Raw genomic sequence first — 22,709 nt, 5'->3', positions numbered from 1 at the left:
CTTAAGAGTCACCAGGACTCTAAGGCTGCAGAGGGGAATCTCAGCAGAAGCCTCCAGGGAACCACACATAATAGTTACAGTGGTTTGCAAGTGACAGAAAACCCAACTGAGAGTTTGTTGTTGTTTTTGTTTTTTTGAGACGGAGTCTCGCTTTGTCACCCAGGCTGGAATGCAGTGGCGCGATCTCACTGCAACCTCTGTCTCCTGGGTTCAGGCGATTCTCCTGCCTCAGCCTGGCGAGTAGCTGGGATTACAGGCATGTGCCACCATGCCCAGCTAATTTTGTATTTTTGGTAGAGACGGGGTTTCACCAGGTTGGCCAGGCTGGTCTCGAACTCCCTGACCTCAGGTGATGTGCCCTCGTCTGCCTCCCAAAGTGCTGGGATTACAGGCGTGAGCCACTGTGCCCGGCCCCAACTCAGAGTTTAAACACGGATGGGGATTTACGGGCTCCTGAGTCAGGCCCATCTGTGGGGAGGCTGGGCCCAGGGCTCCTGCACCTGCGCTGGGATGACGCTCCTGTCTTAATCTCTGCCTCCCGGGATGGAAACGGAGGCTTTCCCCAGCACTCGCAGCGAAAGCCCCAGGCTGGTTCTCATTGGCTGTGGTGAGTCGTTTCTGCCCCAGAACCAATCAGGGAAATGGGATGGAGTGGAATGATTGGCCGGATCTGCCCCACGTGATTTCATTGCGCAGTTAGCACCGGTGGGCGTCACGAGCTGTTGGCGTGGTGGGGTCGTGATCAGAGGGGTGACCTCAGCAGAGGCTGTGCTTTCTCCTCTGTGCCTCCACGTCCCTGTCTCCGAGGGCCCTGCCTGGTTGGGCCCGGGCTGCGCGTCCTGGCCCAGGTGTCCCGTCTGCAGGTGGGGTCAGGACCCCGCAGCGAGCTGGAGCAGCTCCCTGGGCTGAGGCGCATCAGGGGCCCGGGGGCGTTGGGCGGGGCGCCACCCGCCGAGGGGCAGGAGTCTTTGTGCAGGCAGAGCGCTCGCAAGGGAAAGGCTTGTGGCATCAGAGCCTCCCGCAGCGTCTGCAGAGCTGCGAGGGCTGGTTTCTTTCAGTGAATCGCTGTCGGCTGCAGAGGGGACCTTTGGGGCTGTGCGGTTGAGCTCTTAGGGTCTGGGGGCCGCAGCGCCTCCCCAGGGCTGCGCGAGGATCACCTGCCATCGCTTTACCAACTCCACCCTTTGAACAGTGGCAGAGGCTTCAGTGAGAGGTCCTCGCACTCCCTGGGCGTCTGGGAGGACGACTAATTCTGTCAACCAAAATGCAGAAACGCTTTCAGAACAGACTCCAGGCCCCTCGGTCATTAAACTCCTGGCTGGAGCATGGCCAGATGGGAGGGGGTTTAAAGGACGTTCAGTGACAGAGGGTGGGAAGGGGAAGTTTGTATTCAAGTCTGCTGTTGTTTTGTTCTCCCTCTACTGACTTAAACCCTCTAGAACCGTAGGGCCTGGGCAGAACAGGCCCCTTTCTCAGACATTGCCCTGGTCATCTGGCTTTCATGTCTCACTGTGGTCAGTGACAGCTGGGGTTCCAGGGTGGCTCTGCCTGGCTCCTTCGCCACCCACACGGCATGCGGCCCAGCGCCAGGAACCCACCACCCCTGTGTCTCCCAGCTTCACTAGAGTCCCTTTTGTCATTGCTGAGGGGACGTTACCTTCAGGGCTCCATCCCCACCCCACTCCTTGTTGTCAGTGGCCATCATTCCTGGAGGACAGAACGAGTCCTCAAACTCATTACATAATTGAATGGCCTGGGGAGTTTTTTTTTTTGTTGTTTGTTTTTTTTTTTTTTTTTTTTTTTTTTGAGACAGTCTTTGCTCTGTCACCCAGGCCTGAGTGCAGTGGCATGATCTTGGCTTACTGCAACCTCCGCTTCCCGGGTTCAAGGAATTATCTTGCCTCAGCTGGGACTACAGGCAGGTGCCTCCAAGCCCAGCTAATTTTTGTATTTTTAGAAGAGATGGTTTCACCATGTTGACCAGGCTGGTCTCAAACTCCTGACCTCAGGTGATCCACCCGCCTCGCTCTCCCGAAGTGCTGGGACTGCAGGCGTGAGCCACTGCACCCGGCTTTGGGAAGCTGTAAGAGTGTTTCTGCCTAAGCTCCACCTCCTGAAGTTTCGGCTTCTCGGCCTTTAGAATCTTCCAGATGATTCTCAGCACAGCTGGCTTGAGGTCCTCATGCCCTCCTGGGACATTGGGAGCAACAGGCAGATTGGAAGGGAAGCAAGAGCTGAATGGGGCAGCCGTAAAAGATTCCAGATTCAAGTGCGGAGGTCAGCAGACTGCAGCAGTGTGGCCCACTACCTGCCTTTGTAGATTGAGTTTTCTTGGACACAGCCATGTCCATTGATTTGCTTGTTGTCTGTGGCTGCTTTCAGGCTAAAACAGCTGAGCTGAATAGTTGCAACAAAGACTGCATGGCCTGCAAAGCCAAAAATACTAACTGGCTCTTGGCAGAAAGCATATCAACCTCTGGGCCAGGGGGTGCCATGGAGGTTCCAGCCAACCCCTGTGGGGAGCGCTGTGGAGGGGGATCGGGGGTCTTGTCACTGTCATCTCTTCAGAGGATCCCAGGGTTTGTGCCATCTGGGTCAATTCCTCATTTACCCACAAGACCTCAGCCTTATTTCCAGATGAAGAAAGCAGGTTTTGGGATAACAAGTATTGCATGACCCTATTTTTTTAAAAAGTTAAAAGCTCTATACGGGAACATACTCACATGTGAACATATAACTGAGTAAGAAAATGCCCGGACAGAGGCACACAAAGTAAGAGTTCCCCAAGGAGAGGTTTGGGCGTGGGGAGTATGTGCTTCAAGATCATATGCATCGAAAAACACCCACGCATTGCCTGCATAATTTGAAAATTCAAAACTTTTAGGAAGCTGTGTGTTTGCATTAGGACGTGCAGTTTCCCTGTGTCCTGGCAAAGTTCATCCTGAAAAGGCAAGAATTTGGGAGACAGCAAAGGGTCACTGTGGGGCCTGCTGGGCCTAGGGTTGAGGAGAAAAGGGCAGAGCCGAGCCACTTCCAGTAACACCCCCCACCAGGCATCTACTGCCAAACACACACACTGCCCACTGTCCCTTCTCAAATTGTTCTCTGCTATAAGGCAGGGAAATGGCTTTTCATTCACTCTGTGATTCCAGTTAAAGTGCGAACATGCCCGTAGGCCCAGCATTCCCTGGTGTCTTCGTTGGTAGGGCTGCCGTAACACAGGACCACAGCCTGCACAGCTTAAATTTATTTTCTCACAGTTTTAGAAGCCAGAAGTCCAGGATCGAGGAGGTCGCCAGGGTTGGTTTCTCCCAAGGCCTCTCTCCTTAGCTCATAGATAACTGTCTTTCCCCTGAGTCCTCACGTGGTTTTCACTCTGTGTATCTGCGTCTTAATCTCCTCGTAAAATAAATGACTGCTTAGGCCAGTCATTGGATTAAAGCTCACCCTAGTGACCTCCTTTTAGCATAATTACTTCTTTAAAGAACCTGTCTCCAAATGGTCTTGTTCTTAGGTACAGAGGCTTAGGGCTTCAGCATATAAATTTGAGGGGACAGAGTTCGGCCCATAACACCTGATTTTCCAGAAGCCACAGAGCCTAGACACCCCATTTCCCCAAAGAACAGGGACTCTGTGGATGTCAGGGGCACTTTAGCCTGAGCCTTCAAAATGGCTTGTTCTCTGCTGGCCCCACTGAGGAAAGAAGGAAAGTGCCTCCAGGTCTGGGGAAGAGAAGGAGTCTCTTTGATTTAAAATCTTTGTCTCCCTTGGGGAGAAATCAGGGTAGCTATATGTCTGTATAGAGACAGTTAGAGATATGGTTACAGACATATATACAGAGGTATAGATGCAAACAGATACATAGAGACCGATACACAGATACAAACAGATACAGATATAAATATAGGTAGATACGTGGATACAGATACAAATACAGATACAGAGAGATGCATTGCTATAGATGCATAGGTACAGAAAACATACAGATGCTGCTGAACTTACAATGGGATTAAGTCCTGATAAACTCATCGTAAGCAGAAAAATCATAAATTGAAAATGCATTTAATACATAAAACCTACAGAACATCATAGCCTAGCCTACCTCAAACATTCTCAGAACTCTTACGTTAGCCTAGAGTTGGGCAAAATCATCTAACACAAAGCCTATTTATAATGCAATATTGAATATCAAATGAAATTTATTGAATACTGGAAGTGAAAAACTAGTTGTATAGGTTTGTGGAGTACAGTTTGTACTGACGTGTATTGCTTTCACACCGCTGTAAAGGTGAAAAATTGTTACTCAAACCTTCCTAAGTTAGGAACTGCCTGGAGATACATGTAGATACAGATACATAGATATGGATACCTAAATACAGACAGACACATACTGCTGTGGTTTGAATGCTTCCCTCAAAGTTCATGTAACTTAATTTCCAGTGCCATGGTTGAGAGGTTCGAGGTGGAACCTTAGGAGCTGATTAGGTCGTGAGTGCTTTGCTCTTGTGAATGAGTTAATGCTGCTATTGTGGGAGTGGGTTCATTACTGAACGAGTGGGTTTCTGATTAAAAGATGAATTTATCCCCCTTCTCTCTTATCAGGGGAACCAGCCCCTGATATTTCAACATAGGTTCTTTTCTATTTTCCCTAAGTGTCAGCCGGTCTGAGAAATAAAGGGAAAGAGTACAAAAGAGAGAAATTTTAAAGCTGGGTGTCTGGGGCAGACATCCAATGTCAGCAGATTCTGTGATGCCCCCTGAGCTGTAAAACCAGCAAGTTTTTATTAGTGATTTTCAAAGGGGAGGGAGTGTACAAATAGGGTGTGGGTCACAGATCACATGTTTCAAGGGCAACAGAATATCACAAGGCAGATGGGCAGGGCAAGGTCACAAGGCTAGGGCAAAACTGGAAATACTAATGAGGTTCCCTGTCCTGCTGTGCACGCATTGTTATTGATAAACATCAGAAAACAGGGTTTGAGAGCGGACAATCAGTCTGACTAAAATTTACTAGGCAGGAATTTCCTAATCCTAATAAACCTGGGGGTGCTGCAGGAGACTTGGGCTCATCACTATCTACAACTGCATAAGGCAGACACTCCCAGAGCAGCCATTTTAGAGGCCCCCCTGGAATGCATTCTTTTCCCAGAGCTGTTACTTATTAATATGCCTTACTGGGGAAAGAATTCAGCGATATTTCCTACCTGTTTTTGACAATAAGAGAAATATGGCTCTACCCTGCCTGGCTCCCAGGCAGTCAGACCTAATGGTTATCTGCCCTGTTCCCTGAACATCGTTGTTAGCCTGTTCTTTTTTCAAGATGCCCAGATTTCATATTGTTCAAACACACATGCTTTACCAACAATTTGTACAGTTAACACAATCATCACAGGGTCCTGAGGCGACATACATCCTCAGCTTACAAAGATGACGGGATTGAAAGAGTATTGATTGGGAAAGTGATAAGTGTCCATGAAATCTTCACAATTTATTTTTTTTAATTTTTTTAATTTTTTTATTTTTATGTTTTTTGAGACGGAGTCTCGCTCTGTCGCCCAGGCTGGAGTGCAGTGGCCGGACCTCAGCTCACTGCAAGCTCCGCCTCCCAGGTTTACACCATTCTCCTGCCTCAGCCTCCCGAGTAGCTGGGACTACAGGCGCCTGCCACCTCGCCCGGCTAGTTTTTTGTATTTTAGTAGAGATGGGGTTTCACCGCGTTAGCCAGGATGGTCTCGATCTCCTGACCTCGTGATCCGCCCGTCTCGGCCTCCCAAAGTGCTGGGATTACAGGCTTGAGCCACCGCGCCCGGCCTGAAATCTTCACAATTTATGTTCTTCTGTCACGGCTTCAGCAGGTCCCTCCATTCAGGGTCCCTGACTTCCCGCAACACTCTGTGCTCTCTTGCTTTTCCGACTTCTGCTATGGTGCAGTGCAGCAAGAAGACCCTTACCAGATGCAGGCCCCTCGACTTTGGATTTCCCAGTCTCCCAAACTGTAAGAAATAAATCTCTGTTCTTTATAAATTGCCCAGTCTGTGGTGTTCTGTTATAGTAGCAGAAAACAGACTGAGGCACACACTGTTGTGTAAACTACGTATTTGTATATGTGTGTCTGTACCTGTATAGCCCTTTCATTGTGAAATAGTGGTGTCTGTTTCAATGTTTTTTCACAAATCAACATTCTGGTGACCCTGAGCTAAGTCAAGAAACAGAACACCAGGATTCCTATGCAGTCCTGCCTCCATCCTCCTACCAGAGATCACCGTGATCTTGGCCTTCATAGTAGCCACGAGACCTTTGCTTTACAGTTCTACTGCCTCCATGTGCATTCCTGTTTTTCTTCTGCAGTGAGGCCTGTGAGTTGTTTCTTTGACATCTATCTGCCTTTACTGGCTTGTTGCTGTTCTAATGGGGAGACGCTTAGCTGCTGGAATATCCATAGTACTCTACACTGTATATGCCTCACTCCCAGGGCATTTTCTGATTCGTAGTCGAGTGTGGGTGTACCAAACGGCCAGGCATGGATGAGGGTCAGTGAAATGGAGTGAGGGTCTGATTCTGTTTTATATTTTCATGAAATGTCAGATTTGTGCCACTCACAGCCACAGTCCCCCACTTAACTGCACCGGTACAGGATCGGAGGCCATGGCGAGCTGCTCCTCCTCTTATGAAGCTACAGCAAATGTATCGTCCTGATAAGATGGAAAAAATGTGCCTGGAAAATGAAAGCAGACTGACCCAGACTAAAAGAAAAAAAAAAAGACCCAGCAAAATCTTTGGAGAAAAAGGAAAGATGATGAATTCTGACAAGTAATAATGTGATCAGCTTAACTGTTATGAAACACTTAGAGTGGATCTTACACAAAGTGGTCAAGATAAAGGCCTTGAAATCTCAGATTAATCACTTGTAGCGTTTCACGTTGGCAAAACGTTTTGCTGCACGTTGATCATCCTTTCAGTGGCCTTGTCAGAAAAGTCTGGGAATAGTCGTGTGTGCATCTTTCAGCTTAACAGGGAGAGGTCTGGGGCAGAACCAGACTTTATAGCCTCCAGTGGCAAAGCAGGAGTGATGATGAGACCCTGAGCTCAGGTGGGGTGTTGCTTGTGAGAACTCTGCACTCACTCACGTTGCTTGAGATCCTCTCCAGCATCTCCAGGCATCCCTCTCATGGGTCCCAGGCTTCATGGTTTCTCCATCCCCGGAATCACTGGAACACTGCATCACTAACTTTCTATTCCACCTGACCCCAAGGACACTGCTCAGTTCACAGGAAATGGGTTTCATATTATTTCCTTTTAATTTATAATTGTTTAAAACTAAAATTTAGTTAAAGAATTTTATTTTTGAATTGGCAACACACAAAATTTAAAGGAAAAGCTTAAGAGTCTATGCATAAATGTGTCTGCCTATGTGTGTTTCTGCATTCCCTGGTTTCCACCCTCCCTCCAAACAGGTAACCCGTGATGCTGGTTTCATGGGTATCCAGGGGGCTTGTGCAGATAGGGGGACTATAACTACATCCCCACCCCATCGCAGCCTTCAGTGTATGTGGGGCCTGTGGCTTCTTCACCAACGAAGAGCTGCCTCAGTCTGTCTCAGACCCAAAAAGTGCTCCATAGAGTGGGTGTGCACGGCAGCCCCGCCCTCCTGTCTGGGTGTGAGCGGCAGCCCCGCCCTCCTGTCAGGGTGTGAGCGGCAGCCCCGCCCTCCTGTCTGGGTGTGAGTGGCAGCCCCGCCCTGCTCTCTGTGTGTGCGTGGCAGCCCCGCCCTGCTATCTGTGTGTGAGCATGGCAGCCCCGCCCTGCTCTCTGTGTGTGCGTGGCAGCCCCGCCCTGCTCTCTGTGTGTGCGTGGCAGCCCCGCCCTGCTATCTGTGTGTGCGTGGCAGCCCCGCCCTGCTGTCTGTGTGTGCGTGGCAGCCCCGCCCTCCTGTCTGGGTGTGAGCAGCAGCCCCGCCCTGCTCTCTGTGTGTGCGTGGCAGCCCCGCCCTGCTCTCTGTGTGTGCGTGGCAGCCCCGCCCTCCTGTCTGGGTGTGAGTGGCAGCCCCGCCCTGCTCTCTGTGTGTGCGTGGCAGGCCCGCCCTGCTCTCTCTGTGTGCGTGGCAGCCCCGCCCTGCTCTCTGTGTGTGCGTGGCAGCCCCGCCCTCCTGTCAGGGTGTGAGCGACAGCCCCGCCCTCCTGTCTGGGTGTGAGCGACAGCCCCGCCCTCCTGTCTGGGTGTGAGCGACAGCCCCGCCCTCCTGTCTGGGTGTGCGTGGCAGCCCTGCCCTCCTGTCTGGGTGTGAGCGACAGCCCTGCCCTCCTGTCTGGGTGTGCATGGCAGCCCCGCCCTCCTGTCTGGGTGTGGACGTTCAGGTTGTTTCCAGTCATGTTACAGATCAGTCCCCGGCCTGTGTCAGTGGGCGAGGTACCCAGAGTAGAAATCCCTCAAGGGAAAGGGCATGAGTTGCAGAATGGCAGAGTCAGGACCTAGGGAAATCTCCACCCCCAAAACAAGGAAAGAACTGGAAGAATTGTTTTGAAAAAATACTCGGAATTCTAGAAACAAAGGCATTCACACCAAAAGCAATTATTCAAGAAAAACTTCTGAATCTCAGTAAGAAAAGCAAGCAGAGTCTGTGGCAATTTGACTTGGGGCAACTTTCATTTCCACCCTCCCTCTGTGTGATGCTGTAGCCACCACTGGAGGCACAAAAGTGCTTCCCAGGCAGATGGCCAAGGCCAGCCTGCCCCGAGGGCACGGGCCGCACTCACACATCAGTGACCATCAGTGGTCTGCAGTTGAAATCCCCACTCCTTGAAGTAATAACTGCACATTAATCACTTACACTTTTGTCACTGTCCTAGTTGAATGGAATCATCACTGCATTTGAAAACCACTGACCTGTCATCCATGCTGCTCCCGCTTTCTGCTCCTGGTTGAGTGTGGCTTTCTTGTCGTTGTTACACAGTGAGGTTGGCTGGAGGGCATCCGCGTTTCTGGACATGCTCTTTGTGCAGACGCCACGCTGGGTGGCTAATAGGTTCACTTCTTTTCTCTTCCCTGGCCTTGGGACACTTCTATTATTAGCCTCACTTTACAGATGGGAAAATAAGGGCAACTAAGGTGCATCAGACTATCAGCTGAGCTGGGCATGAGCTGAGCTGCCAGGTGTTGAGGTGGTCAGTGAAAACAGGAGCCGAGGAGGGAACAGTTGGGGTGCTCACTGCCACAATAGTGTCCTAAAGGGCTAGGCAGGAGGGGGCAGTCCCACCATGCACCGTTCTCCTCCAGAGAACAGCACCAGAAGGGTCTGAAGCCTCCGTGCAGACAGGGCTGTCTCCTGCTGAGAGCGCCCTGGGCGGAGGGCTCCTGCTGATTCCTGGGCTTGGGAGCTGTGCAAGGAGGAAGGGGAAGGGGAAGGGCTCACAGTGGAAAAGTCCTGGGCACAGAAGGTGCCTTCAAGGCCCCTAGGGTGAGGCGGGCTCAGCTGGTGCTTCCGAAAGGCCTGGCGCGGGCGCCTAGTCCAGGGGTGCAGATATGTGCAACCGCGTGGTTGGTCCATCCCGTGTGGGGCCTCAGCGGCTTGCTCTCTGACTGCAGCTCCCTTCAGAGACTGCCAGGCTCTGCCTGCACCCAGGCTGGTGTAGGGACAGCAGCTGCCCTGTGAGGCCGGCCAGGTAGAGTCCTGTTCCTTGCCTGAAAGTTTGTGCTGGAGAGTTCACGCAGGACTTTCCGCTGGAGCTGTACTCCTTGCTGACTCTGTACATGGCCTCAGAATTTTTCAGACACAAGAGAGAAGGCTAACCCTCACCCTAACCCTGCAGCCAGAGGACGTTAGGGGACTCTTCTCCCTGCTGTGCCTGCCTCGCCAGCCTCCTACTGAGGGAGCTGCCCAGGTGAGGGGCAGGTTGTGCTGAAGCCTCTATCAGGGGCCCCTCAGTGCCCTGCCCAGCCATAGGTCCCAACGGGAGCCGTCCAGCAGTTTCCCAGCAAGGAGGGGCATTGGCAGGAGATGATGACGCTCAGCCGCAGGCCCGGGCCAGGGTGGGAGATGAGAGCCAGCCGCTGGGCTGGGGCCTGGCACTTGAGCAGTCATTTGCACAATAGGCACCATTATTCTCATCACCTGGGGCACTGAGGCGCCGAGGACCTGGGTGAGTTGCCCAGGGTCACACTAACTGAGCAGATGCTAAGATGAGGTCTGGCCCAGGCTCTTCCCCTCATGCCTGGGTGTGTTCCTGGGCTAGAACTTGGCTCTGCCGTCTTCACAGCACAGGAGCTCTCAGGCAGGCTTCCATGTTGTGTGTGTCGGTAAAGGCCTGCGGAACAGAGTGAGATTTGTCCCAGTGACGCCCCTGTGTCCCAGGAGCCCTGGCTGGGCAGGGGTAGCCTGTGGTGAGGGCAGTGGCCAGGCGGATGCAGCTCTCCTGCAGGAGCAGCCCAGTCCCTCCTCACCTTCCTCCATGGCTTCTTGTGCAGGTCAACATTGGCATCCTCATCGCTGTGACCAGAGTCATCTCACAGATCAGCGCCGACAACTACAAGATCCATGGAGACCCCAGTGCCTTCAAGTAAGTTGACCTCAGGCTACCAGCAGTGCCACAGCCCTTCTGCCCCCAGAGGACTGCTTTGAGGTCACAGGAGAGAGAGCCACTCCTGCCTCCTGTGGCCGGCACCAAAGCCCTCCACTTGCTCAGTGTCGCTGCGATCTCAGGGCAGCTCTGGCTTCACGCCCTCGCGTGGCTCTTGTGACCCAGGACAAGGCCTTTACCCAGCCCCAGAGCTCCCATGTGTAGAAGAACAGGGTCTACGGATGTTCTCCTAGGGATTTCTTCACCCCAGGGTGATGAGCAGCTGAGCGGGGCACGGCAACAGGGAAGATTCTAGAGCCAGAGAACCCCTGCCAATCTTGCCTCTGCCCTGGCCATCCGCTGGACTCAGCGAGTTCTTTAGCCTCTCAGCACCTCACCTTCCTCATGTGCAGAACGGGATGATAACAGGTTCCCCCTTGGCTGGCACATCAGGGAAAGTCCAAGGGAGAGTAGTGTCCTGGCGTGCTCTGGGCTGCCCACCTGGAGAAGGGGCGGGGGTCTCTGGGAGGGATTCCAGCCGCACAACTCGCTGCCATCAGGGTGTCCTGACAGCATCTGTTAGGGCCCAGCCAGTTGCAGGTGACAGAAATCCCAGCATGCGCTGGCCTAAGCAGAAGGGGGACTTACTGACGCAGGTGACCGTCAAGTCCAGAGCTCAGAAGCCTAGGCATGGCAGGAATTGTTTGGTAATTGCAGCACCGGGGCCCAGATCCTCCTTCGCAGCCTCCGTGTTAGCTTCAGGCTGAGGTCGAGTCTGCCCCCTGGTGGCAGAATGGCTGTGGCAGGGGTTCAGGCCCATGAGGGAGTCCCTGTCCCACCTGCTCAGACAGAGGCCTGTGCCTGGAGGAGGAGGGGGACTCACGCTGGGCCTGTGTCCTCCCTGAGCCAGACCCTGTAGAAGGGATTCACTCATGACTGTGTGACTGTTCAGTCAGCACCCCCAAACCACAGGGCCGGAAAGCTGGGGAGGCGGCGCCTCACAGGGAATTTGGCGGCTTTGTGAAGAACGGGGCATGGGCGCCAGGCAGCTGGCATTGCCATCTTCTGGGCCAAGATCTCTTTCCCAAGAATCTCTGGCATTCTGTAATATTGCTTCAGCCATCGTGTGTCTTTTCTCATGTGAAAGCAAAAGTGGCAAATATGTCAGCAGTGAATCTATGAGAGAATTAGTCCGTAATGAATTCCAAACACCATAAATTAACCTGACAAGAGGCTGCAGCCTCCTTGGGCTGTTCAGCTCCTGCAAACCTTCAAGGGTTGTGCCCCGTGCGAGAAGAGAAGCTTGTGGGGTCAGAGATCACGTCCTTTCTTCTTCCATTGCTGAGACCAGGCTGGTCTCCTGGACTCCTCGTGGCCTGGCCGGGGAGGGACCTGTCCCTTCCTCACCCAGCCCTCAGCTCCCCAGGCCCTCACCTCAGCATTCAGGGTCGGCCAGTCTGTTGCCAGCTTGTCTCAAGCAAAAGCTCACCCTGCCCTGTCTGAGCCCGATCAGACCACTACTGACTACTCCCACTGTCAGCAGAACACCCCCATGTACCTGCCTCACACCTGTGCACCAAATTCCATCTCTACCCCACTGCCCCCAGCCTCCCATCAGTGCTCATCCAGGAAGCAGCTTCTGTCCACTGCCTTTGCTTCTCCATGGAAATGTCCTCCAAGCGACAGGCTGGCACTGTGTCTGCAGCTCTTGTGAAGGCTCGAGGTAGCGTGCCCGGGGAGAGCATGCCCAGGTCTTTGCAGGGCACAGCTGAAGGCATTGCCCACCAGTCAGGTGGCAGTTCCCACCTGACTCTGCATCTGGCAGCCCAGGGATGCGTCCCTCCCAGGGAGGTGCAGGCAGGCGTCTGGAGACAGACCTCTCTGGGTCCCTCTCCATTGTGCAACCCAGCACATTCCCCAATGCCTTCAGCTCCTCTCCTTTGGGCAGCCAGGTCTGCCCCCGGGGGATGCTTCCTCACAGTCTTCTTAGTGTGGATTGTGTAACACGCGACTCCCAGGGCTGAGGAAGCAGAGCCAGGGAGCCGCAGCGCCAGGCAGGAAGAGGGCAGTCACGATATTGTGAGGAAGTTTCCTCAGCACCTTCCTATTCCTCATCCTCTGGTTTTACGCTAGTGATTTTCTTTGTGCCAAGCAGCCCAGTACTCAGTGAATAATGAGATAAGATTCTTCCTCAGGGCCCTCCACAGCGTGGCTTTCACTCCCCCCCACCCCTCCCCCGACACACAAGAAAAGTGGAGAATAGAACAGCTAAGGTCTGAGAAGGGGGAGAAGCCTGGTTTCACTTTTTTAAGAAGTCTCTGTTTATTGATTGTGATTTCAGACTCCTGAAAAAGAAGCAGGGAATGGTCAGGTTTTATAAGAGGGACCCTGGGGTGGGGCGTGAGGGTGAGACCCCACGGAGGTGCACCTGTGAGCAGGTGGCTGTGGGGCCGGAGACTCGGCCTGAGCCCCCCAGGCCAGGGCTGACCTTGGGGAGCAGAAGGGGTCATAGATCAGAGAGGAAATCACACCCCCTGCCCAGAGCCTCCTCCAGATCCAGGGACCCCTTCCTGCTTTTGACCAGGGACACTGACAGCTCTGGCCGTGTTGAGACTCCTCAGAGCTTCAGCTCGGCGTCTTCCCCCAATATCATCTTTTATTGTTCATTTTAAGAAAAGTCAAACCATCACCTTAAAAGTAGCACATTTTGGTTCCTATTTCTCCGTGACCTTTCCTTTCAAATATGGTTTCCCGGGATGTAAAGATTGTAGCTGAATAATGCATGTCTTTGTTTCTCAGAGACAGGTGTTTTATTTCTATTGCGTTAGTGTTATGAGAACAAGCTAGCTGCAGCTTCTCTGAGATCTGAAGTGCTGGAACACGTCTGGGTTTTATAGGCACCCACTGCCAGGAGCTGTCAGTGCCAGGTTCTTGGGCTCTTGACAAGGGAGCTCATTATGGCCGCGTCTCACCTCCTCCACGGAGGTGCCAGATCTGTGTGCAGCACTGCTGCATGGCCGTCCATTTGTTCACCATTCATTCATTCAGTGTTTATCTCCTGAGAGCCTCTGAGTCCTGGCGCTGGGATGCACTTTGGGGTTACAGAGACAAAAGACCAAGTTCCAGCCTTTAGGGAATCCACAGTCTGTGAGGGTGACAGTCTCAGTCACTGGGCGGAGTGATGAGAGGTAAACTGAGGCATGTGACAGTGGCTGACCTGGGCAGCAGGAACTCTAGACTAGTCTCTAGACTTTTCTCTAAGGCAGAAGGTCCCTGCTGTGGAAAGCCCAGCTGTTCCAGAAGTCAGGATGGACTGGACTGGAGTTAGCCGGCCATGATTTACACAGCCCATCAGGAATGGCTTTGAGGCAGACAGCTGGTGGGCCCAGTCAGAGTGGGTGCTAACTCTGGCCCAGCTGGGGACGTCTGCATACCCTCTGGTCCTGCCCCTGATGAAACCCTCTATCACCTTAGCTATTACCAGGGGCTGTGGGGCCTCAGTTTCCTTATTAGAAAATGAATGGGGTCAATATATAACCTGCCTCTGCTGTGTCGAGGGCCCATGGGGCTCTAAGGAGATAAAAACGCATGCTGGTAGGATGGTGTGTTTGGGGATGGGGCTCTATCAGTTCACAGCGCAGTTTTGCAAGCCTTTGTTCAGCACGTCCTTTGAGCATGACCAGGCCCATGAAGACGGTCCGTCGGTCCTGCCCTCTGAGAACTCACTGTCAGTGTCACAGGAGGGTTCAGGTGATCAGCGGGGGACACGTGGGCTGCAGCCCAGAGAAGCCTGGAGAATTCTTCCTAGCCATGGCCTCATTTCAGGCCCAGGCCTCGTTGCCCCCTTCCAAGCGTCTCACAGAAGGCCTGGGTTCTGGATGCTTCAGGGGACCCTCTGCTGCTTCAGTCCCCCAAATCTCTCCCCTCCGGCCTGGCTCCTCCTCATCTTTGCAAACAGCTCAAATGTAAGCCCTGGGCCTGGGCAGATTCTCCCTGTGGCCTGTGTGAGCCCTGGTGCTATCTGAACTTTCCCAGAGCTCTCTCCCACCCACCAGCTATAGCTGTAAGGGGATGGAGGTGTGGAAACACCGAAGCTCCTTCCAGGTAAACGCCTCACCCAAGGCTACCTGCAGGGAGGACCCCAGGTCTTGCTCCCAGCGGGGTGGTGCCTACACCCATCTGGAAGCCTGGCATCTTGAGGGCAGTCCTCACAGCCTGTACCTGTCCTCCTGCTGCTCAGGATGACTGTCACTGTTTCTCTCCAGGTTGACAGCCAAGGCGGTGGCCGTGCTGCTGCCCATCCTGGGCACCTCGTGGGTCTTTGGTGTGCTTGCTGTCAACGGCTGTGCTGTGGTTTTCCAGTACATGTTCGCCATGCTCAACTCCCTGCAGGTGAGAGCCCACGGGGAGTGGCAGGGAGGTGGTGCCACTAGCCATCAGGAGCAGGCGTGCAGGGAGCTAGGGCTGGAGGGAGGCCTGCCCACCCCGCCATACCTCAGGAGCCTGTAATGCAGGGCATCCCCAAAGCCTGAGGACTTTCAGAAAGCAGGGCCTGCAGGATTCTGACCCCTTCAGGGTGGGGCTGCCTGTGCTTCTGGCCGGCATCTGTAGTTGGCACATCCTGGCTGGGAATGGAGGGACAGTAAGACAGTCAGCCTGTGGCATCTCTGGAAAGAGTCAGGCAAACAGGTGGCCAGGGCGGCCCCCAGGTGCTGCCCTCTGTGTGAAGGGCCGGGGAGGGTCACCTGGGAACCAAAGACTTGGGATGCCAAGGGTCAGGGCCCTCAGACCCATGGGCCCGCAAGGGAGGGCAGGCATGGGTCCCCTTCACCATCCATGGCCCTCCCGGCCCTCCCCAGGCTGCTCGAGTTGTGTCTGTGTCTGCAGGCCAGTGGCACGTCTTCCGGAAGTGCCTGCCCTTGCTCCGCACTGAGCCTGCCTGGGAACCCACCTGCCATTGCACCTTTGCCCACGCAGCCCCCCGCCCCGAACTCGGTCCAAGCAGCTGCCTGAATCTAGGTTGGGTCACAGGGTGGGACCCAGGACGCCCCTCCGTCCTCACGGGCCCCAGGTCATGGGACCTGGTGTCACAGCGTGTGGTGCCAGTGCCACTCTCAGGCTGCATGGAGGAACCTCCAGACAGTGTTCCTAACTACATGCAAAGGGCTCTAATCTCCGTTTCTTCCCTCCCTTCCCAGGGACTGTTCATCTTCCTCTTCCATTGTCTCCTGAATTCAGAGGTACTTCCACTCTACTTCCTAGCAGTATGAAGCTGGCTTTTCCTTTCTGAAAGGTCACAGGAGTGGGACTAGCGTTGCCCTGTCAGGGTGGTGTCTGGGACTCAAATCCTGAGCCAGCCGTGTTCCTGATGACAAGTTGTGTGCCCTGCGCCTGCTGCTCGGCAGCTCTTCTCTCCCTGCCTCGTTGCTAAGCGATGGACAAGCATCTTCTCTCCCTGGAGAAGTGGCGACTGCATCTTGGGGAGATGCAGGCGTGTTCCCCAAAGTCCTCCTCAAGGCCTTGGGGAAGCTGGTCTGGCTGTGAGAGGGAGGGCTGTTGTCCACGGGAGCTGGGAAGGGGACTTTTGTGACGTGGCTTCCTTGGACTCTGGGGCAGCCAGCACAGGTCATTCTTCTCGGTGCTGCTCTGAGCCTGGCACCTGCCATGTACTTGGCTGGGGGAAAGCAGGGGCTGCCCCAAGGATTTCTGTTCCTGTGGGAGAACTTTTCCCAAGTCAGCTTTGAGCCCCTGCCAGGCTGACGCTGTGGGAGCTGCCTTGGGGTGGGGAATGGGCCAGTGCAGAGGGGTCACCCTGCCCGGTCTCTCTCAGTGGTGGTGTCCGTTTGCAGGGACAGGCCAAGTGGGCCGAGGAGGGCAGAGCAGAGAGTCGCCGAGCAGGATGGTGACCGGGCAGAAGGGCTGCATGATCACAATGCCCAGTGACCCCTTGCAAGGCCTGAGGTGGCTCCGGGTGGCGGGAAGGCAGTGCAGCCATGGAAGTCCACCCACCCACCCACCACACATTTTTGTTTGTTTGCTTCTCTCACACTCACCCCGGGACATTCATTGCTGAGTGTGAGGAGCCCAGCAGAGTCCACTCCAGACCCAGCTTCCCTGGCCTGCGACACAACCTGGGTCTGCCACACAGAGCAGCGATGCACAGCTCAGCTGTGGAGCCACCAGCTTTGACTCTGATAGTTCCAAATCCCAACCTTCCCCGCGCTTCTGGTTCCGGGGTTGCACCGGCACAGACTGCTCTGGTGACGGCTGTTGCAGCCTCTGAAATTGCTTCTCATGATCCCTTCCCTGCTTTCAAGGTGAGAGCTGCCTTCAAGCACAAAACCAAGGTCTGGTCCCTCACGAGCAGCTCCAGCCGCACGGCCAACGCGAAGCCCTTCCACTCGGACATCGTGAGTGCAGCCTCCTTAAGCCGAGGGTCCCAGCCCATCCTCCGTCCCCAGGCTCAGTCGTCAGCAGGATGGGGTGTGCCAGCAGCAGGATGGGGTGTGCCGGCAGCAGGATGGGGTGTGCCGGCAGCAGGATGGGGTGTGCAGGCAGCAGGGGGTGTGCAGGCAGCAGAGGTGGCTTCGGGTGCCCAGCAGTCTTTGTCCCCCTCTCCTGCCTGACTCCGGCCCGCAGGCTGCACGTGCTCTGGGCTTGTGTCCCCCACACAGTGCTCTGTGTCCTGATGAAGTCACCATAGCCCTCCCCTTTGACCCTGAAGGGTCAGGGCTTCTTGTGTTCACTTAGGGATGGAAGGACTTAGAGATCCACTGACCATGAGGTGGCCCATCCCCGCTGCCCTCCAGAGCCCAGGCAGGCCCCCAGGCAGTCTGGAGCAGGCCCTGTTAGGGTTCTCACTGCGCCACCGCTTCCCGCCTGCTGGAGCGGAACACAGGGCAGACCCCTCTGCCCTGTCCTTGGGGGGTCCCCTCTGTTCACGTGAAGAGCCAGTCGGGCCTGGAGACCGCCTGATGGTGCCAGTGCTTGGGGAGCTTCTTGGCCATCCTCTGTGAGTTTTGCCTCTTTGGACCCCAATTCAGCCTTAAGATGCCCCCTTCCTTCCTTGTGTGCGAGCCTCCTTGGTTGTTCTTGGGCCACAGGAGCCGGTCGTGTCCCTGCAGTCCCGCCTGCTCCAGTGTCCCATCCTCAGAAGTCCTTCCCCGCACATGGTGCTCAATCAAGGCGCTCCCACCCAATTTCGCACTCTGCCTCCACCCGTAGCTGTGTGGTTTTCCGTTTGCTTAGGGACCATGTCTGTCCTGCTCCACGGGAGCTAGCTGGCTCATGCACTGCTCTAGCCCCACAGCTACAACTGTGCCAGGTGCGTGGCACGCTCCGTGACTCACCATGAAATGACACCAGCACGGACAGATGCATGGGGGTGAAAGCATGGGTGCCAGGCGGATGGGTGAGCAGAGGAGGGAGTGAGCACTCAGCACAGCATGCTTGCGGTGCCCAGAAGGGAGGTCAGTGTGGAGAACTCTGCGGGTGGAGATGCCACAGTGTAGACATCGTCATCTCCCCCAGGAGATGCACCTTGCCCCACCGCAGGGAGAATCCTCAGGCAGCTGTGGGCCCAGTGCTCCCTGTGCTCACTGGGCTTATGGCTCTCCGCCAGGAGCAGGCCCTTCACTGCTCATCCGTTTATGCTTTGCAGATGAATGGAGCCCGGCCAGGCACGGCCTCCACCAAGCTCAGCCCCTGGGACAAGAGCAGCCACTCTGCCCACCGCATAGACCTGTCAGCTGTGTGAGCCAGGAGGCTGCCAACCAGGCCAGGCTGCGCTCAGAATACCGCCCCCCCAAACGGAATGAAACGCCGCATCTTTGCCCGTGGGACCCTCTCCTTGCCGCTGTCTGGACTTGGGTGTTATGGCCCTGAGATAGCCGTCCTCCCGTGACTCTGGCTGTCAGAGCACACTGCTGAGCCCAGCAGCCTGATGCCCAGGCCAGCGTGGGCCCTCCTGCCTCGCGTCCAGCCGTGGGCTGAGTGACTCCCTCTGGGGACTCCCAGGACACAGTGGCCTGACTGTGATGCTGCCCTTGAGCCTCCCTTCGTCACTGAGCACCAGACCCAGCGAGGCCAGGACGCTCAGGGCCTGGTCCCGCAGCCCCAGGAGGGGACGTTCAGCCTCTGTGCCTTGGTGGGACTTGGGGACTCAGGGCCAAAGAGGTGGTTCAGGTCCCCACGCACCCCCAGTCAGTTGCAGGCAGCTGGGGGTGTGTGGGGAAGAGCATGAGGAGACCCCAGTGTCTGAATTCACTGGTGAGTTCCCCACAGCCGGCGCCAGCCGTGGTGTCTCCATAGGTGGTGCCAGCGTGGGCCAACCTGTGCTGTCATCAGTTTGGGGCCCTGCCCAAGCCGAGCTCAAGCCGTGGGCGGGAGTGGTGGACTCTCCAGGTGAGGGTGACCCCTCTGCCCTGTCCTTGGGGGGTCCCCTCTGTTCACGTGAAGAGCCAGTCGGGCCTTGAGACCGCCTGATGGTGCCAGTGCTTGGGGAGCTTCTTGGCCATCCTCTGTGAGTTTTGCCTCTTTGGACCCCAATTCAGCCTTAAGATGCCCCCTTCCTTCCTTGTGTGCGAGCCTCCTTGGTTGTTCTTGGGCCACAGGAACCGGTCGTGTCCCTGCAGTGCCTGGTGTCCAGGTGGAAAATGGAGGGCATTTTCCAAGACACCACTTTCCCCGGAGCCTTCCTCATGACTCACAGGCACTCTCCTCAGTTTCTACTGGGCAGACCACGTGGCAGGTAGCACCCTGCGCTCCATCTGGTCACCACGAGGGTGACCCACGCTGAGTCCCCACTGACCTGCAGAGGGAGGGCTGGCGACAGCCATGTCGTCTGTGTTGAGGGAAATTTAGGGACTCAGACTCAGCCCCAGAGGAGATGGGATAATCGTTACGGACCTGTGTGTGGACATGATCCTGTGGAACACAGGTTTGGGATCACAGATGTGAATTAAGACACCACTGAGATACGGGCTATGAGGTTCATACTGTGCCGAGAGCACCCGTGGTGTCTGTGAAACGTGGGTGAGACATTCAAACCTGGTTTTCATACTGGAAAGTCTTCCTTTAAAACTGTGACCATGACTCCATTCAGCCCCTCCGCAGCCCTGTCTGCCTTGTTGCATTGTTTCAGTGAGTTTTCTATGGAGCTTGTGGCCCGTTTGCTTCCCGCCTGGTGGCTTCTTAATGTAACTCTCCCCTGGTCACCTGGAGCGGACCAGTCGTCTGCAGGCCTCTCCCGCATGGGGAGGGTGGGCAGGGAGCAGTATGTCTGCAGGGATGAACCTTTGCTCTTCTGTCAGGCAAGGCCCGTGCTGCACCAGCCACCTGACACATGGTGACAGTGCCACGGGCCCTGCGTGTGGCCCGTGCACCCGTGCTGTGGCAGGCACACCTGGCTGCTGCAGGCCAAGGCTGCTGTTCAGCAAAGAGTCCCATGTTCAGTGTGGACTAAAGTCCCATGTTTAGCCACTGCCCCAGGCTCCCGTGACCCCAGAAACCACGTCACGTGGACCACGGTGGCAGACCCTCATCACGCCCGTGAGCACCTAGAAGTGAGAACACTGTATTCCTACAATTTACACTTGGATATTTTTCCTTATTTAGTGTCTAGTGAAAGAAATCAAGTAAGGAACTATCTTTAGATGGAATTATTTGTTTTTTTTTTAACTGTTGCCATATTCATCTATATAGCTAATATTTTCAAGATAAGTAAAGAACAAAACCTCTCTAAACCTTTTATTTCCAATGAATGAAAGTCGTGCACTTTATTTATAGGCTCTATGTTTTGGCTTCTGCAGTACTTTTATTATCTACACATAATTTGGCCAAAAATAAGAAATTGGAAAGAATTACATGTTTAGTTTATAGTAGAAGATGATGACACTAAGTTGTGAAAATATGTTGTGATTTTTATGAAATAAAATCTTCATGTCCTTAAAAGAAAGTGTGCTCCTTAAAATCTGTTGCTAGTGGAATGTGAACAGGACAGTGAGTCTCTAAACACACATCAGTAACATCCCAGGCTGGGGTCTGCTCAGTAGACATTCACTCAGCACCTACTGTGAGCTCCACACATTCGTGCTCTGGGGATGCCCCGGGAGCCTCTGTCCCAGGGATGGGGTATGAACAAAAACCAGGGGCAAGCAGCAGGGCTGGGAAGGAAGCATGGGAAGGAGGCCTGGAGGGACATGCACAGGCCTTTGTCTGCCCAGGGTAATTTATGCAAAATACACGGCTGCTGCTTCAAAGGAGGTGGAGTTCAGCCACATGTCACACCCCCAAATACACTCATCCATTCCTTCCCCATGTTGCTTTTCTGCTTTTTACAGAATTTACAGAGACGTAATTTACATGGTCCTACATTGCCTCTGCTGTGCAGCCATCTGCTTTTATTTTTTTATTTTATTTTATTTCTTTTCTTTTCTTTTGAGGCGGAGTCTCTCTGTCACCCACCCTGGAGTACAGTGGTGCCATCTTGGCTCACTGCAACCTCCGCCTCCCAGGATCAAGCCATTCTCCCTCCTCAACATCCCAAGTAACTGGGACTACAGGCATTCACCACCACAACCAGCTAATTTTTGTATTTTTAGTAGAGACGGGATTTCACCATGTTGGCCAGGCTGGTCTTGAACTCCCGACCTCAGGTGATCTGCCTGCCTCAGACTCGCAAAGTGCTGGGATTACAAGTGTGAGCCACCATGCCAGGCCCGCCGTCTGCTTTTAATATGCACTCATGAACCACTTTCCATATTACTCTATTGTTCATAATTATGACTGTAATATAAAGTGTTCTGTTACATATTATATTTTACCAAAAATCTTGTACTCGTTTATAACTGGATTATTTCTATGATTCTGTGTCATATATCAACATTTACATATTTATCATATATTTATGTAACATTTGAATGTTTTTTATATCTATAATATATAATAGAGGGATAGATATAGTGTCTTTGTGCTTATGGCTTTCTTCCTTATTTTTTATGTTGATTATTTTTTAGGTTAAAAATTTGGAAAAAAAAAAGTTTTGCATCAAAAAGTAAAGAATTCCATGACTCTTGAAACATTCTGCCAAATTCTTTACCAAAAGAGTCATCGGGTCAGTTTTCGCTGCTGGTGATAACTTATTAGTATTCTCAGTGAGAACTTATGGATACTCTCATTTCTCAAAACTTTTACAGGAAAGGTGAGCAGTGTTCTCATCACCAGCTTAGTATGTGTGAAACTTACTGTTTGTATTTTCTTGATTACTACTGAGTTTGAACAGTCTTTCATATGTCTTTTTATTTTCTTAGGAAGGTGGCTACAATTCTGAATATAGAAGGGAGATGTTTCATTTATTTACGGTATCACTCATTGCCCTGCACCCATCCCCAGTGCGCTCTCCTGTGGTGACCGTGGGACCAGGTCCCATGGGAGCTGCACACATGGTGACAGGATCCAGCAGCTGTGGCCAGGAGAAATGCCTCAGCTGGTGCCACCCATCCCGGTTGGTGCAGGGCCCTCCCTTTCCCACAAGCCACTTGACGCCCAGCCTTGGCCAGGCCCCTCCCTTTAGCTTCCGGGGATGAGGGGACGAGTCAGGTTGGTGGAGCTGCAAGCATGGGGCAGAGGGGTCACCCTGGAAGGAGGGTCCCCTGAGTGCCCTCCTGCATCCCAGCCCCTCCTCCACAGCGAGCTGCTCCTGCCGCCCTCAGACTTCCTTCAGAGGCATCAGAAATTACAGTCCACAAATGGAATCATTATTTTCATGCTCCAACAGGCCGTTAAAAATACTTTTTTTTCAGCTAAATTTAGGGAGTTGGGAAGTGAGCAAAGATACGGGCAGTGTGCATCATCGTACAATTCCCTGCTTGCTTCTAGATGGTATTTGGTTCCTCTTTGCCCACCCTCCATTTTTAGCCTTTACGCCGGTTTGTGCTAGGATGACTCCTCCTAAAGGCTGTGTTGTTATTGGCTCTGCTTTCCAAGCCAGTCTGAGGATCTCTGCATTTAATTGGCAAATTGACATCTGGATATTTATGTGATCTGTTTGTAACATTTTGCATCTGTCATTTTATTCATGCTTCCTGGGTTTTTTTGTGCTGGGGGGTCGCAGTGGAGGGGCTGCGGGGAGTGTTGTTCTGTTATTTCTTTTTGTTT

At 53.6% G+C, this 22,709-nt stretch overlaps 1 protein-coding gene across 1 annotated transcript in view; it reads left to right on the top strand.

Moving 5' to 3' along the window:
- ADGRD1 (adhesion G protein-coupled receptor D1) overlaps nt 1-20,508 on the top strand; it is a 162,329-nt gene extending 141,821 nt beyond the window's left edge. Inside the window, exons 17-21 of the mRNA XM_017887671.1 lie at nt 10,462-10,553; nt 14,819-14,945; nt 15,752-15,793; nt 16,871-16,963; nt 18,214-20,508. Coding sequence (XP_017743160.1) covers nt 10,462-10,553; nt 14,819-14,945; nt 15,752-15,793; nt 16,871-16,963; nt 18,214-18,309 — 450 coding nt within the window. The 3' untranslated portion in view covers nt 18,310-20,508. The remainder of the gene's footprint in view (nt 1-10,461; nt 10,554-14,818; nt 14,946-15,751; nt 15,794-16,870; nt 16,964-18,213) is intronic.
- The last annotated feature ends 2,201 nt before the right edge of the window (nt 20,509-22,709 follow it).

The sequence above is a fragment of the Rhinopithecus bieti genome, unplaced genomic scaffold (genome assembly GCF_001698545.2).
Source record: "Rhinopithecus bieti isolate Rb0 unplaced genomic scaffold, ASM169854v2 scaffold_17862, whole genome shotgun sequence".
Lineage (NCBI taxonomy): Eukaryota > Metazoa > Chordata > Mammalia > Primates > Cercopithecidae > Rhinopithecus > Rhinopithecus bieti.
Note: the sequence above shows the minus strand (reverse complement) of the source record. Positions and strands in the feature narration are given on the sequence as shown.